This window comes from Elephantulus edwardii, unplaced genomic scaffold (genome assembly GCF_000299155.1).
Source record: "Elephantulus edwardii isolate Elephantulus edwardi_28Jun2011 unplaced genomic scaffold, EleEdw1.0 scaffold00216, whole genome shotgun sequence".
Classification (NCBI taxonomy): Eukaryota; Metazoa; Chordata; class Mammalia; order Macroscelidea; family Macroscelididae; genus Elephantulus; species Elephantulus edwardii.
Genome location: NW_006399966.1, coordinates 1,153,903 through 1,169,766, shown reverse-complemented (window position 1 = coordinate 1,169,766; position 15,864 = coordinate 1,153,903). Strand labels below are relative to the sequence as shown.

At 38.9% G+C, this 15,864-nt stretch overlaps 1 protein-coding gene across 2 annotated transcripts in view; it reads left to right on the top strand.

Moving 5' to 3' along the window:
* Positions 1-15,658, top strand: part of TLK2 (tousled-like kinase 2) — a 150,737-nt gene extending 135,079 nt beyond the window's left edge. For both annotated transcript variants that reach the window (XM_006897800.1, XM_006897801.1), the window contains 5 exons: positions 679-848; positions 2,134-2,272; positions 7,397-7,508; positions 9,358-9,465; positions 14,243-15,658. In XM_006897800.1, coding sequence (XP_006897862.1) covers positions 679-848; positions 2,134-2,272; positions 7,397-7,508; positions 9,358-9,465; positions 14,243-14,416 — 703 coding nt within the window. In that variant the 3' untranslated portion in view covers positions 14,417-15,658. The remainder of the gene's footprint in view (positions 1-678; positions 849-2,133; positions 2,273-7,396; positions 7,509-9,357; positions 9,466-14,242) is intronic.
* The last annotated feature ends 206 nt before the right edge of the window (positions 15,659-15,864 follow it).

Below are 15,864 nucleotides of genomic sequence, written 5' to 3'. Positions count from 1 at the left end.
TCACTGCCAGCTCTCAGGGTTATGTAATCTGATGTTTGCAGCTGAGTATTACGAGTATGATCAGTGTGCTGCTTTAGAAATGGGTGCATGACATGATAGGGAATGAGAGTTTCCAGGAAGATTGTTAGTTTATTGTCTTGTCAATTTTTTTTTTCATTGTGAAAAAAAATCTTTAAGAAAAAAATTTACAGATGCTCTGCTGGAGAAGGAGGAGGCAATCTCCTCCTGTACCAGTCAGATCTGATTTGACGGTACACGTAAAAATAATACAATAAAAAAATAAAAAAAAAGAAAGAAAAAGTTTACTTAACAAGTTTCACTTAGCAAAATCCACCCGAAAGGAAATCATAGTACAAAGATGTCTTGTCAATTCTTATCAGTATTTTGTCACCTAGATTCAAGAAGAGAGAAATGTATTGTGGGTGAACTTTTAGCACAGCAGAAACCAGTGTGTGGAGGGTATGCAGCCTTGGTGCCAAGAGAATAAACCATTTCTTTTTATAAACGGCTTTAGTAGTTATAATACTGTTGGGGGAGAAGGGGGTATAGGGAGTAGATAATAGTTTAAAGACCAAAGAAGGAAGGAAGAATATCCTGACTTTTCTCTAGAAATGGTCTAGATAGGCTTAAAGCAGTTGCTGTTCTCCCATTGTTAAACACTAATCTATTTTATTATAGGTTTTGTACAGTATTAGAATATTGTGAGGGAAATGATCTGGACTTCTACCTGAAACAGCATAAATTAATGTCAGAGAAAGAGGCCCGATCCATTATCATGCAGATTGTGAATGCTTTAAAGTACTTAAATGAAATCAAACCTCCCATCATACACTATGACCTCAAACCAGGTAAGTCTAACTTTTAAAAGATAGGATTGGTAGCTTGGCTTTACTCTTTGTAATTTTAAAAAGTTAGAGAGTTTGGCAGGAACTAAAAAGACATGGTAACTTTTAACACAGGGGTAGGTGTGGGAAAATGAATCACAGGACTGAGTCTGATAAGTGAGTCCTGATGTCTCTGGGAGAACAATGGCCTTGTCTTTAGGGCACTTTGTGATGTCAGTCTGGTTAAGAACTAACTGTCCTGGCAAGTTCAGTTTTGTTTTTCCCATTACTCACACCTTGTAGCATTTCCTCTACTCCAAATCTCTGTTACGTGCCCACAAAGTTCATAGCTTACTTTGCATATATGCCTCCCATCTCATGTTCCGAATAGAGCATTTTCATCTGTTGTACAGTTATTCTCTGATTTGGAGCAGCAGCAAAGAGGAGAAACAGTCATCACAAGAGCCTATAGACTTCCACATCACTTTGCTTTTTTGTTTATCCTCCTATTTGTTTTTAGTATATTATTATTATCCTCAGTTGAGTTGGATTTTTACTGTTTTAAGAAAATATGTGCTATGCCTACGTTTCTAGTAATTTAGCTTGGGGTTTGGTTGTTTTTGTTTTTAGGAAAATGCTTCATCTTCACCTCTTTCTTTTTTTGTTGATTGATGTAGTTAATTGATTTTTCTTTCCTTTCCTGGAAGCTTCATGCTAATTTCACTATTTAGTGTTTTAATACCGTTCAGATGGCTGAAAAATAATACATGAATTCTAGTGAAGCGGTGTGGGAAGTTTCCCCATCACTTTTTGTCTGTGTTTTCCTGCTACGGTGCCTGTAGGTGGTGCTATGGTGCTTGTTTGACTCCCTTGCATACCTGCTTTTCTTTCTTTCCTCCCCACCCCCACCTCTAACTACAATATTCTGAACATCGTGGTTTAGAGATCCTTACAGAGAGTTCAGTCAGTTTTTCCCACTATTCTGACCAGCTTTAAAAGTAGTATTTACTTATTGGTCCTCAATCTACTGCTGCCGCTGTCACCCCACCCCCACCCCAGTAGTCATTTTTTGACCGTTAAACAGGTCATTCTTGGAAAATAGAAGTCAGTAACCAACACTGAGGACCCTGTCCAGCATTGGGAGTCTATATTACTTAATCGAAGGGAGCCTGATGTTTACTTTTATATGCAAGAATTTGTTGTTTAACTCTTATCTATATATAGATAAAGAGATAGATAGATAGATATCTGCTTCTCTTAATCAGTAAATTTCTGCTTATTTATAAGATTTTAACATTTTGGTTTTTAGGTAATATTCTTTTAGTAAATGGTACAGCATGTGGAGAGATAAAAATCACCGATTTTGGTCTTTCCAAGATCATGGATGACGATAGCTACAATTCAGTGGATGGCATGGAGCTAACGTCACAAGGTGCTGGGACTTACTGGTAGGTACTCAGGAGGCTGCCAGGACTGGTGCGGATGTACTTGCCTGCTTTACTGAAGGGTTGGTAATTCATAATTAATATTTGTGCACTGTATGCTGAGGCAGAATCCCTCCACTGCCACCATCCCAAATAGTTACTACATCTACATAGTTTGATTCTTTATATTTTCATCAGTTTATCTTAATTTTCTTTCTTTTTTGAACACTGCTGAGAGACTGTATGGTTAAGTGTTTGAGATCCGTGTTTCATGCACAAGGTGGCCTTGCATGAGATTGTTCACAGGATGTGATATAAAGGCTGGTCCTAAATTCTTTTCAGATAAATGCAGGCCTGTTTTTATAAGCTCATGGTATAAGTAGCCCAAGGATGATGGACTCTCAAGAACTAAAGAGTTACAAATAGCAAGAAGTAAAATAACCACAGCATCACATGAAATTTATGCAGGAAAAAAGTGAGTACTCTTTACCAAAGAAGTTTATCCATTTCTGAGAACCACAGTATAAAAGATTTTGAGACACAGTCTTCTCGTCTGTGGTTTTTCTTCTCCCAGTCCACAGCTGACTCCACTTGCCTGTCTTATGACCTATTCTGCTTCTGCCTACTGTTGCCTTAGACAACATTACAAAATACACCTACATGTTGGACTGTAACTTTGTTATTGTAAAAGAGTTTTAAATAACAGAGCCTCCTTTTTATTTCCAAAGTGGAAAGACATAGGAACAATAAGGAACATATTAGAACATGCTCTTCTGAACCTAGAGAAAACCTTCACTAGCACCAAGACAGGGCTGGCACATAGCATTAAATTTCAGCTAGTCAAACCGCTTCTCTCTGGGATGGGAGTGCACTCGGTCTTAGGAGCATATTGACTTTGGGATGAAAATACTTGTAAGGAAGCAGATAGAGGAGAAGGGTTGCCTCTCCTGAACTAAATCTTGCTAATAACACCATGAACAACAACAAAAAAATGTACTTTTCCATTGCTTGTTGAAAGTACCTATAGTGAAAATCAGTCCTAAATTAAAACTCCAAAATTCTAGGTTTAAAATAGAAGCTACATTTACAGTGTGTTTATTCACTGTGGTTGTGACTGTGGGTTGGTGTTCCTGTCACCAGTTAAACATGCAAAAATATATGCTATTGGAAACTCTGGGACCAGGTCTATACCATTACTATATATAAATCCACACAACTGTGGATTTGAACTTTCTGCTGGGGTAACTTCGTTTTTGTTTGGATTTTTTAAAAGTTGTAGTTGTTTCATATAAATTAATTTCCTCATTGTTTCCCAATGTTATTCAAAACCTATTGGAATAGTATAATAACTTCCAGAAATTCCAGCTGATTAAGAAGAGGCTGTGGAAAAAAAAGAAGAGGCTGTGAAATGAGAGATATTATTGATAATATATGATTAGTCTTGGCTACAAGTCAAGAATACCAGAACCAATTAAAAAAAAAAAAAGAATACCAGAACCATATTGTGTTTTGTTAACTATGCAAAGGCATTTGACTGTGTGGATCATAAAAAAAATTGAGCATTAAGAAGAATGGGAGTCTCAAAGACTCTGTAAATTTTCATTGAAATGAATTAAAAAGGGAGGGGCTTACACATAAACCAAGAAGTAGTTGTCAGAAGAAGGAAACACTGAGTAGTTTATATTTGGAAAAGTTGTACATCAAGCTTGTGTCCTTTATTCATACCTGTTCAATTTGTATGCTGAACAAATCATTCAAGGAACTTGACTACGTGAAGACTGTGGCATCAGGATTGGAGGAAAACTTATCAACACATCAACATCTGCATTATGCAGATGACACAGCCTTGCTTACGGATTACAGCTCAACAGCAAGAAAACAGACATTCTCACCACTAGTTCAGTAGTCAACATTGTGATAGGTGGAGAAAGATTGATGTTGTCAGTGATTTAATTTTACTTGAATCCACCCTTGGTAATAACAGTTAGGAAATAAAAAAATTGGGAAAAGCTGCTGTCAGGGACCATTACAAAGTGCTGAAGAACAACATTGTCAAGTTTATAGATTAAGATGTACTTGATCCAAGCCATGGGGTTTTGATTCACTTTCTGTGCCTCATCTGAAAATTGGACCACAAATAGGGAAGTCAGAAAAAGCTATTGTGGTGGTATAGAAGAGTACTAAATATCCCGTTAATAGCCAAAGGAACAAACAAGTCCATCTTGGAAAAAAGTGCAACCAGAATACTCAGTAAGCTCAGTGAAACTTTGTCTCACAGACTTTAAGCATATTATCAGCCAGTCCTTGGAAAAAGACATGTTTGAAAAGATGTGGGGTCAGACAATCAGAAAGAGAGGAAGACCCTCAACAGGATGGATTGACACAATGCGTGCAGCGATGGACTTGAGCAAATTGGAAATTGTGAGGATGGCATAGGGTAGAACAAGGTTCAAATTTGTTTTTCCTAAGAGTTCTAGTCTACCCAGCAACAAAATTCAGTGTTTGAAATGAACAAAACTATATATATCTGGGATTTGCTTCAAATCAGTGTTGGGAGATAGATAATAAATGAACAAAGATTGGCCATGTGTTGATAATTACTGAAGCTGGATAATGGCTACCTGGAACATTATTTTCCTGTTCTATTTTAGCATATGCTTGAGATTTTCCTAATGATTAACAGAAAGGGTGCTTCTGAGATAATCAAGGACGGATTTTTATGAAGATCTTAGAAACTTAATGTAGAAATATTCTCATAGTCCCTAATTTGTCCTCAGTGTGTCATTGTCTTAGGACTTTTGATGACAAAAACACACACACACACACACACACACACAAAACCAACAACAAAACAGGCAGGAAGCATAGAACAGATTCTGAATATCTAGGGAGCTCTGGTGGCCTAGTGGCAAGAAGAGGTAAGAGGTTCGAATCCACCAGATGCTCTGCTGGAGAAGGAGGGACAATCTCCTACTGTACCAGTCAGATCTGATTTGACGGTACACACAAATAATAAAGTACAATAATTATTTATTTATTTATTTATTTATTTTAAAAAAAAGAACAGGTGAGCTCTGGTGGCCTAGTGGCAAGAAGCTGCACTGCAATCCCAGAGGTGCACGGTTCAAATCTACCAGATGCTCTGCCGGGAAAGGAGGGACAATCTCCTCCTGTACCAGTCAGATCCGATTTGACAGTACACACACACACACACACACACACATACACATAAAATAATAATTTAAAAAAATTCCGAGTGTCTGTTTGCAGTAGTTGGTTGTTCCAGAATTGTGTTGACTACTTTTTTAGACTAAGTCTTGAAAATAATTTTTCTGTATAAAGACACTTCTGATGGAATATATAACTGTGTTTGTCTTGGAGCTGAGTACCTTAAAACTACCTTCTACACTTCCCCAAAGTCCTTGATAGGAATTAGAATAATTAACTATTTGAATGAAAAAACTAACTTATCAGGAAAATGTTTAGACTACAAAGGGTGTAGTTACTTCAGACAAGTAAATCTCTTTCTATGCCTCTGTTTATCTATAAATGAAGTAATGTTAGTTTTTCATTCAAATAGTTAAGTATTCTAACACTTAATACTGTTCCTGTTCTTTCCTATCATCTCCATGAAAAAGTGAAATACACTGTAATTCTAGAAAAAAAGTAGTATTTGTTACTTATCCAAAGTCATGCTTAAGTATATTAAATTAAGAACCATGAACTCTAAGGCTCAGGGAGGTTTTAGCGGTATTGCAAAGAAAAGCTATTCTTTTTATAAATTTTTCATAAATCTTCCCTTTCTCATTTTAATTTATCTTTTTTCTTACTGAATTCTGCATCTAAATTTTTATTCTTGAAGGTATATTTTAGCTAAAATTTTTTTGTGGCATAATAATATAATTAGAAATATTAATCATCCAAAAAGTCTGTTAAACATAAGGAATGAGAATATGAAGCTACTTAGTGAAAGAGGAGAACTTCTGAAACTTAAATTGGATAGAGAGCACTGATAGAAGAGGGACTATTTGTTCCTCCGCACCTCTTGTCATCCCCTTCAAGCAGTAAGTTTAGATTATTACACCTGGAACACAACAGGGTTCAAAATGAAGAGTTTGTCACAGAATAGATTTTGTCAGCATGAAATCTGTGAAAATTGATTGGTTATATTCAAAATTCTACATTCTAGCTGTGCTAGGGCTAAGTCTCCAGGCAATGAGTGGAGGCATATTTGTTTGGGTTTTTTAATACCAAGAGGCATTTAAACCATAAGATTTGGTTGTGTGGTTGACCATCCATCTATAGTGTCTTAAGAGACCAGTCATGGGGAGGGAGGAATTCAGATGAGAATTGATCGAACTGTGCTAACAATAACTATTTTGTTTGGCTTTTTGTTAGCCTTCCAGTAAGCCCCTGGTCACATTTAAAGTAAGAAATGTAAACAGTTTCTGACCATTTTGGCTTTAATGTCACTGCTGATTAGATACTAAAGTTGTTTTCTTCCCAGATTTCCCAAGGAGGCCATCTAAAGAAGACAGAACAGCCTCTCCCCTCAGAGAGTTATACTTGGTCATGAATTCATTTGGAAGTTACAGAAAGCCCCCTTAACCAACGTGAAAGGAAGACTCTGTCACTTTAAATTGTATTTATCAACTGAGCTATTTCAAAATGGAATGCACTTTTTTGCCCCATCCCTCTCCAGTACATTAAATGGTGCTTACGTGTTGCACAGTCCTGGAAAAGACCATTGAGATGAGGGAGAATATTTCTCTTGGTAAATTGAAAAATGTATTTTAAGGCCTGTGGAGCCCAGGTGATGTAGTGTTTTGATATATCAGGATGTTAAAAGCCTGGAAGTTCAAATCCACCAAGAGAAAAATAGGCAAACTCCTGTCAAGATTTACAACCTCAGAAACCCAGTGACGTGTTTCCATTAATCAGAATTGACTTGACAACAGTAGAATTTTTTTTGACAGACCACCCTGAGTTATTTTCATTGACTTTTTCCAGCCACATCTAAATTGCTTTGCCAGTTGATAAAATTCACATATTTGTATTAACAAGATTTTCTCCTTTGCCTTTTGGTAGGCACATGGCTTAGCTTGATGTAGTTAGTTTTCTAAGAATTTTATTTCCCTGTTGTCTCAGGTATTTACCACCAGAGTGTTTTGTGGTTGGGAAAGAACCGCCAAAGATCTCAAATAAAGTTGACGTCTGGTCTGTGGGTGTGATCTTCTACCAGTGTCTTTATGGAAGGAAGGTAAGGGGGGAAGGGCCCGGTCTAGTGATGACACATTTTTCTTGTGAGAAAGATTTGTAGCTTACAATGTCTAAAATTTTTTTAAAGCAATATACAAATAAATAATACGCCACCTTCTCAAGGGCCATTCTTAAGGAACCCAGGAACTGAAATTGGAAATACATCTAGAACTCCTTTTCATTACCTATTCTTGTGTAGGGAGGTGATGTCAGAAAGTATCTTCTCTTAACTTGGACCAAGATTTCTCTTCATTTGTAAAAGTAATAACCTAGTTCTTCCAAAATATAATACCAACTGACTTTTAAATACAAAGTTCCTCCCCAAGGTCTTGTTAACTCTTAACAAGAGGCTTAAATAAAAAACCACCAATAGAGTATGTTGTTTTTATGTGCTGTTGAGTCACCTGCAACCTATAACGACCCTTTGTAAAGCATCTCAGAAGCCTGCTCTGTCCTGAGCCCGTCTCAGTAGTTCCAACACACTGACCCCAATTGCCACAGATGCTGTAGCAATCCATCTCATCTGGGGTCATCTTTTTCTTGGCTGTTCCTCCACCCTTCTGAGCATGATATTCTCCAAGGACCAGTCTCTCTTGGCCATGTGCTCAAAGTTTGTGAGATGGAGCTTCAAAATCCTAGCCTCCAAGGAGAGACTTGTCTCTCCAAGACAAACCTGTTTGTTTTCTCAGCAATTCATGGTATGTTCAAGATTATTCTACAGCACCACAACTCGAAAGCATTGATTCTTTTTCTTTCACCCTTAGTCATTATCCAGCTCTTTGAAGCTTAACAATTAATTGTTAAGACCATGGCCTGGATTAGGCGCGCCTTTGTCTCTAGACTGGCATCATTGCTTTTCAGCACTCTGGAGAGGTCCCTGACAGCAGATTTTCCCAGTGTCTGGTGGAGCTCCCAGTTTGACAGGTTTGGAAACAGGAGTGGCATCCATTTCCTAAACCACATGCTTCTGGACACTCTGAACTTTGATAACTGATAACAGTTATAGAAAAACTTTAGGTCTTTTGTTCATAGGGCTGCTATGAGTCGTGCTCACCTCAACAGCAGTCAACAACAGAAACCTAGTAATAAATTGCAGATTTGTCTTTTCTCCTAGACTTAGTATGTTACCTAGTATGTTAGGTTTGACAGCCTTGGAAACCCAGTGGAGAGGACCTTTGGAGTTGAGCTTGATAGCAGTGGGTTTGGGGTTTTTTGGTTTGTTTTACCCATTCTAAGTCCTGGTGCTGCAGTGTCTGGCTGCTAGCTGAAAAGTTGGCTATTTAACTATACCAGCATCTCCTTGACAGAAAGATAAGCCGTCTTCTCCCATTAAAATTTACAGGTTTGGAAACCAAATGTAGAGGGGTGTCTTTGTGTGTGGATGGCATTGAACGTTTTGGTAGTGCTTGGAATTGATTAATAGCAGTGGGTTTGGTTTTAGCTTAACTGTTTTACTTTTAACTTGCTTTTTCACCTCTTTTTCTCTGTCTTGAGTCTACCAGTTGCACATGCCACCTATGTTGCTTAAATGCACTGGTACTACTTAAAACTAAAGAGTTTTTGCTTTGAACCTTTTTTTTTCTTTTTCTTTTTTTGCTATCATCAAAACTTAGTAGTGACATTGTGACATAGATGATGCTATTTCTGGTCCCATCCTGCTGTGACCTAGTTGTAGACCCTAAGTTCAGAATCTTTTCCCTTTAAAATCAGTGTTAGAGATCATCTCCATCCCAGCTGTTCTCATCAGGGGATGTCTTCTTCTATACCTTCCTGTGATTTTGAATGATTTCTTTTGTTTTGACCAGAAACTCACCTATGTTTGTTTGTGTTTGTTTAATTTTATCTGGTAGCCTTTTGGTCATAACCAGTCCCAGCAAGATATTCTACAAGAGAATACCATCCTCAAAGCTACTGAAGTGCAGTTTCCGCCAAAGCCAGTAGTAACACCTGAAGCAAAGGTAAGTTTTGACCCACTGGCCACCTGAAATGATTCCCCTGTTGTGTACCTTTGAGTTGGAACCAACCCACAGCTGACCCTTCAGCAGATTTTCAGAGCCAGTTAATGGCACGGGAGGAGATTGCCCATCCTTCTCCAGAGGAGCAGCTGGTGGATTTGAACCATGTGCCTTCAGTATTCCAGGGCAGCTTCTTACGACTAAGCCACCAGAGCTCTCTCCCAGCAATAAAATCACCACAAGGGCAAGCGGCAGAAGAATGTTACTTACACCCTGCCCATTCCAACATCTGAGTCTATTACTGGAACTATTAATGGGTGGGTTTTTAAATTTTATTTATTTATTTGTTGTTTTTGTTGTTGTTGTTATGTGCCATCGAGTCGTTTGCCACTCATAGCAACCCTGTGTACAACAGCCCTAAACCCTGCTCTATCCTGTGCCAGTCGCACTGCCTCTGACACACCGATCCCGATTACCCCAGTCACTGAATCAATCCACCTCATAGAGGGTCTTCCCCTCTTGTGCCGTCCCTCCACCCTCCCAAGCATGACGTCCCTCTCCAAGGACCTGTCCCTCCTTACAACATGTCCAAAGTATGTCAGACGATGATACAGGCTCCCTATAGACAGAGAGGAAAGAACATACTCTGCTGATGAGAGCTTCTTGGGAGTGTGGCTACCCACATGCAGGATGTCAGCATAGAGCCTGGCCAGGGAACGTGAACCTAGTAGAATATAAAGGATCCTGAAGTTAAATGGCAAATGAGTGGTCATGGCAATAAATGTGGCAGCAGTTGGTGCGGGCATTATGAAAAACTAATTGAAGTAGAAGAAACATGGAATGAGTGTGGGAAAAGGGCATTTTAATCACTTAAGCTTTGATACATGTGCAAACCAGATTTTACTTTTTTATATATTAACTAGTTTTATTTAAATAGTCAACTTCTGTCAATGCTGTGATCATTTGACATTTTTTAACGTCAGTGTGAAGAGTTACAGACCTGGTTTCATTTCTTTGTGTTTTGGTGTCCTCCCAGTGTGGCCATGTAAAGTAGGTTAGGAAAGAGCCACTTTTTCAAAATATTTCTGATTCCTGGTTGATGGCTTCCTGCCTTTGATCATTCAACAGTATTAACACTACATAATCACAAAAGTAAATCTGCAAAGAGGTCCTCTGATAACGTGCCCAGGGCAAATGTAGGCCAGTGAGTGCAGAGAGACCCAGCTTTGAATCCAAATCGTAGTGTCCGCTTTGCATTGAATAGTTGTGTGGCTTTGGGCAAGAGTACTTAAACCTTTTGAACAGCTGCTATAAAATATGAAGAGCAAAACGGCTTCCATAAAAAGTGGTTGTGCCGCTCACATGGCCTGTTATTATTTAACTGGTGCTGTTAGAACAGAAGTATCACACGTCAATGACTTGAGTCATTTCTTTTCGCACAATTCAGGTGGCTGTAAGTGTGGATTCAGGGCACCAGCTCTAGTTGGACAGCCTTTTTCAGCTCTGGAAGTTCCACATTTTTTCAGCATCTCCTTTGTTCCTTGGAGATCTCCATACATCTTGGCATTTGTCTGACTCCACCTTTGGTTCTCTCCACCTTTGATCATCTTTTTTTATATCTCAAAAGAGATTGACTAAAGGCAACCCATTCCTAGTTAGAATTATAGGCAGTTGGTTAGGATTTACAACCCATATTTTGTGGAACACAATTCAGTCAATAGCAGCACCCAGTAGTTGATACCTCCTGCTGTCGTTCAGCACTGAGATTTGAGTGAGCTGCTTGGCTGCTCTCTCATTATCCTCATCCACCAAGCTTTTAAAACCATTTCCCTTATACCACTTTGATGAGATATTGGTATTTATTCAGTAAGTAGATAAACAAATATTCCTCAAACTTTAGAGACTTGTTAGATGTACCCCACTCTGAATAGTACAGAAATCTATCCAAATCTTTCCACTAATTCTCTGCAATCTTCCTCATCGTCTTCATTTTTTAAAAAATCTTCTTCCTTCTAATTGTGCATTTCCCCAATTGCCTGCACTGTTTCCTTCCACACCTCCAACAACAAATAATTAGAGTGCCTGGTAAACACTAGGCATTGTTGTAGGTAGTAGGAATAGAAATGTGAATTAAATAGCAAAAGACCTGCATTTAAAAGGTTACAATTTACTAAATGAAAGATGCAAATAAGCAGAAAGCCTAGCTCATTTCAGATGGTGATTAATATTAGGAAGAAAGTAAGTCAGAGTTGGATAGAGGGCATGGAGGTAGGAGTTGCTCTTAAATGGCATTGCAAGGACAGACCTGAGTGATGAAATGAGAGCCTCAGTAGAAGCTTGAAAGTAGTGAAGATTGAAGCCATATGGACATTTAGGGGGAAAGCCTCCTTTTTTTACCCTTTGTTTAATTTTTTAAAAATTATTATACTAGTTTATTTTAAAAATTCGAATACATTATTTTCCAGAACAGAATCCTCCAGTTTTTCTCACCTTTCCCCATGTATCAAATTGTACAATCCTGTGATTAATCCCCCCTGACCCCTGCACATCCTCATCCTTTGTAAAGTTTAACTTATCTGCTATAGAAAATGAGAGAGCACTGGTGGCCTAGTGGCAAGAAGCTGTGCTGCAATTCCAAAAGCATGCTGTTCAAACCCACCAGCTTCTCTGTGGGAGAAGAATGGGTAATCTCCTCCCTTGAGATTATCCCCGTAATCTCCTCCCTTGAGATTATCCCGTGTGATAAAATACACTGGAAGGTCAGCTCTAAGTCAGTTCCAACTTTATGGTACATAACAACAGCAACAAAAATGGAAAAGTAAGCAGATTAGAATCTCATAGAAGGAATTTTGAGTAGTGTTAGGGGCCAGGTAAGATTAGAAAGTTTGAATATTTAATGACAACCATTGGCAAACTGAATTTTCCTACACTTTGTTCAACAACTTGCAAAGAAGTATAGAAAGAGATATTAATTGGCTAAGTGAGCGATGATAGAGAAAAGAGATGTAGAAGGTGATAGTATTTATAAAATAATCTTCAGATTGGTTAGTCTAGGTAAGTGGACCAAGAATCTGAGAACTGTTCCCATAAAATGAGGAAAGCTAAGGTGACAGAAGACAAACTCCATGCAATCAAAAAGTAGATATGAAGGGTAGGAAAAAGTAACAGATTTAAAGAAGGCAATGACTGTTGATATTGTTGGTGGGGGAAAGTCTTCTAAACAGAGACTAGAGCTTGGGTTTGAGCATGAGCTCCACAGGCCCTAGCGCAGGCAGAGTAGAGATGAGTGTGGTGGGCAGATCTAACTGGTAAAATACAAAGGAAAGCAGTTGGTGGTCTTAGGATAGTGATATGATCTGATTGATGTTTCTTCAGCCCATGTTGGTGACAGTGCAGAGAGAAAATTCAAAAGTAAGTCCCATTGACCCCTGTGCAGCCCAAGCAAGCCTGTTGAATTCTACTTCTTCCAGTTAGTTACCTCACTAAATATTCACTCCAAATTTACAGGCCATGGTTCATTATATTCTTTTCGGCAGTGTAAAAATAATGTTATTAAGCAATATTATTTAATGTTAATAATTTCTTATTTAATGAATGTTGCTTTGTCTTTCAATTCCATTGTCCCATCAATATCACTGTAGTTCCTCTAAAGCTTGTATGCAAAGATTAATCTCCAAGAGAACCCTAAAGAACAAAATAGTCATTTTTAAAGAATCTGATCAACTAGCACACTTACTGTTTGTATCTCCTCAGGAAAAAGCATAGCACTATTGAGTAGCAATGGCATTCTCTGGAGAAATATTTACTCTTTGGTCTTATATTAATTTTGTAAATTTGTTTCATTCCTACTTTAAGTGTATTTTACTTTGAAAAACAAGGGTTGGCATTACACTCTTATGTTTTGCTAGTTAAATATGAAAACATAGAAAATTAATAGCTTATCGGATTTTTAAAATTTATTCAGTTAAAAATGGCTACATTATAGAACTTTGATTGAATGGACTATGTGATTAAAAAGTGAGGGTATATAACAACAAACAGAAAAATAGAGATTACATATTTAACGAGAGTCTTTATTGTAAAATCTCCAAGTGGTTGTTTCTGCAAGGAAACCTCCATGTTGGTAGTAAATTTGGATCCCTTCTCACAGTATGCTGTACTTATAGGCTGCAGGTACTATCTTAGGCATCCTTTCACTGCTTGGATGTCTGTCAAGTAATTATTTGCTTCATTTTCTTCTTAGGAAAGAAGAAGTAGCATATTTCCCCCATATGACACACTCATGGAAGTATTGCATACACAAATAGCACATATCAGAAACGAAGGTGCAAGGGCTTGCACATTTTGTGAAAAGCACGCAGCTTGTCACATTAGTGCACACAAAGAAACATTGTACAGTGTGTTATGTCACGATAATGATGAAAATGGTTAGTTTCTCATTAGTTTGTCACTTAATCAGCTTGTAGATGTAGTTGGACTGTGCCCATCCAAAAGCCTAGGCAGTGAGGGGTCCTTCCCTTTATCTTAGTGCTTTGGCTGCAGAAGTGTTGGACACAGTGCCCTTTCTGCACATTGGGAACTGCTCAGCACCCTCAATGGGGTATGATTGGGAAGGAGAAAAGCGTCGCTGCCTGATTCCTCCCTTACCTTCTGTGGCTCTGCCTATGGGTTCCTAGAAGGGCCCTTCTCTTTGACATGTGTTTGCTCACAGCGCCTCAGGTGTCCTTTGGGGTTGCATGGGTGTCTGCTTCAGGCCTCCTCAAAAAACTTTCTTTTGCAGGCTTTTATTCGGAGATGCTTAGCCTACCGAAAAGAGGACCGTATCGATGTTCAGCAGCTGGCCTGTGACCCATACTTGCTGCCTCACATCCGAAAGTCAGTCTCCACAAGTAGCCCTGCTGGAGCTGCTATTGCATCAACTTCTGGAGTGTCCAATAACAGTTCTTCGAATTGAGACCGACTCCTAGGCCATAGACTGTTGAACACGCAAAATGGACAAATGGCATTCAGCAGCGGGTTTGGAACATAGTGAATCCGAATGGATCTCATGAAACCTGTACCAGGTGCTTTTATTTTCTTGCTTTTTCCCATCCATAGAGCATGACAGCATCGATTCTCATTGAGGAGAAACCTGGGGCAGCTCTGGCCAGGCCTCATAGGAAAAGGCCCCGCCCGAGGTTCCAGCGTCAATGGTCACTGTGTGTGGCTGCTCGGAGTGAGGAAAAATGAAAAAGAAAAACTGGTTCCATGTACTGTGAACTTGAAAACATGCAGACTCAGGGGGTGTCCCTGATGCAGTGCTTCAGATGAAGAATGTGGACTTGAAAATACAGACTGGGCTAGTCCAGTGTCTATATTTAAACTTGTTCTTTTCTTTTAATAAAGTTTAGGTAACATCTCCTGAGAAGCTTGCAGCACAGAGGCTCAGGTGGGGATGTGTTTGACTTCGGAGGAAAAAAGTTGCTATTGCCCGTTAAAGGCACTAGAGTTAGTGTTTTATCCATAAATAATTTCAATTTTTAAAAACATGCAGCTTCCCTTCCCTTTTTTTTATTTTTGAAAGAATACATTTGGTCAGAAAATGAAACCCGTATTAGCAAGTACGTGGCAATGTTCATTCCATTCAGATGCAGCTTTCTCCATCTGGTCTCCTGTTTGCAGTTGCTTCCTTCCTCGCCGTAGGGAAGTGATTGGATGGGAGCACTTAGATGTGTGAGCTTTGCCACTGGACAGAGAATGAGGTTAGAAGACTGCAGCTTGGAATCTCTCTAGGTTTTCAACTATTCCTTCACAATTTGAACACTTGACGGTTGTCCCTTTTAATTTATTTGAAGTGCTATTTTTTTAAATAAAGGTTCATCTGTCCATGCAGTCCTCTTGGCTTCTCTTAGTATAGGGGCTGTGAACCGGTGCACAGGTAGGCAGAGAACGGGCTGGGAAGTGGAAATGCCCCAGGCATCGGTCGTCCTACCCACAGCCTTTGTGTGCCTGCTAACTGGTGTACAATTCTTGTTAACCACGTATTAAAACTTGATCAGCACATAAGCTTTCCTCTATTAGATCTCTGGGCAGGAGATAGCCTCCCCCAAATCTCTCACTCTAAGTGTTGCTGGTTGTGTGTGCTGGTATGTGCATCTGTACACACACTTGATCTAACTCACTGGATTAGAGTCATCAAGTGGAATTTTTAAAAAAACAACCAAAAACCTGGAGGTTAATAGAGATTTCAAATATAAACATTCTTTTGGAAATTTTTTTTTTAATTGGTTGTTTTGAGATATATGATCAACTGAAGATGGAGCTGAAATGGGAGATGCGTGGCCCCAGCGTGCCCTTGAAACAGCCGAGCGCTCGACAGTAGAGAGAGAAAGAGGCCAGAGCCTGCACATGTGGTAGCCAGCT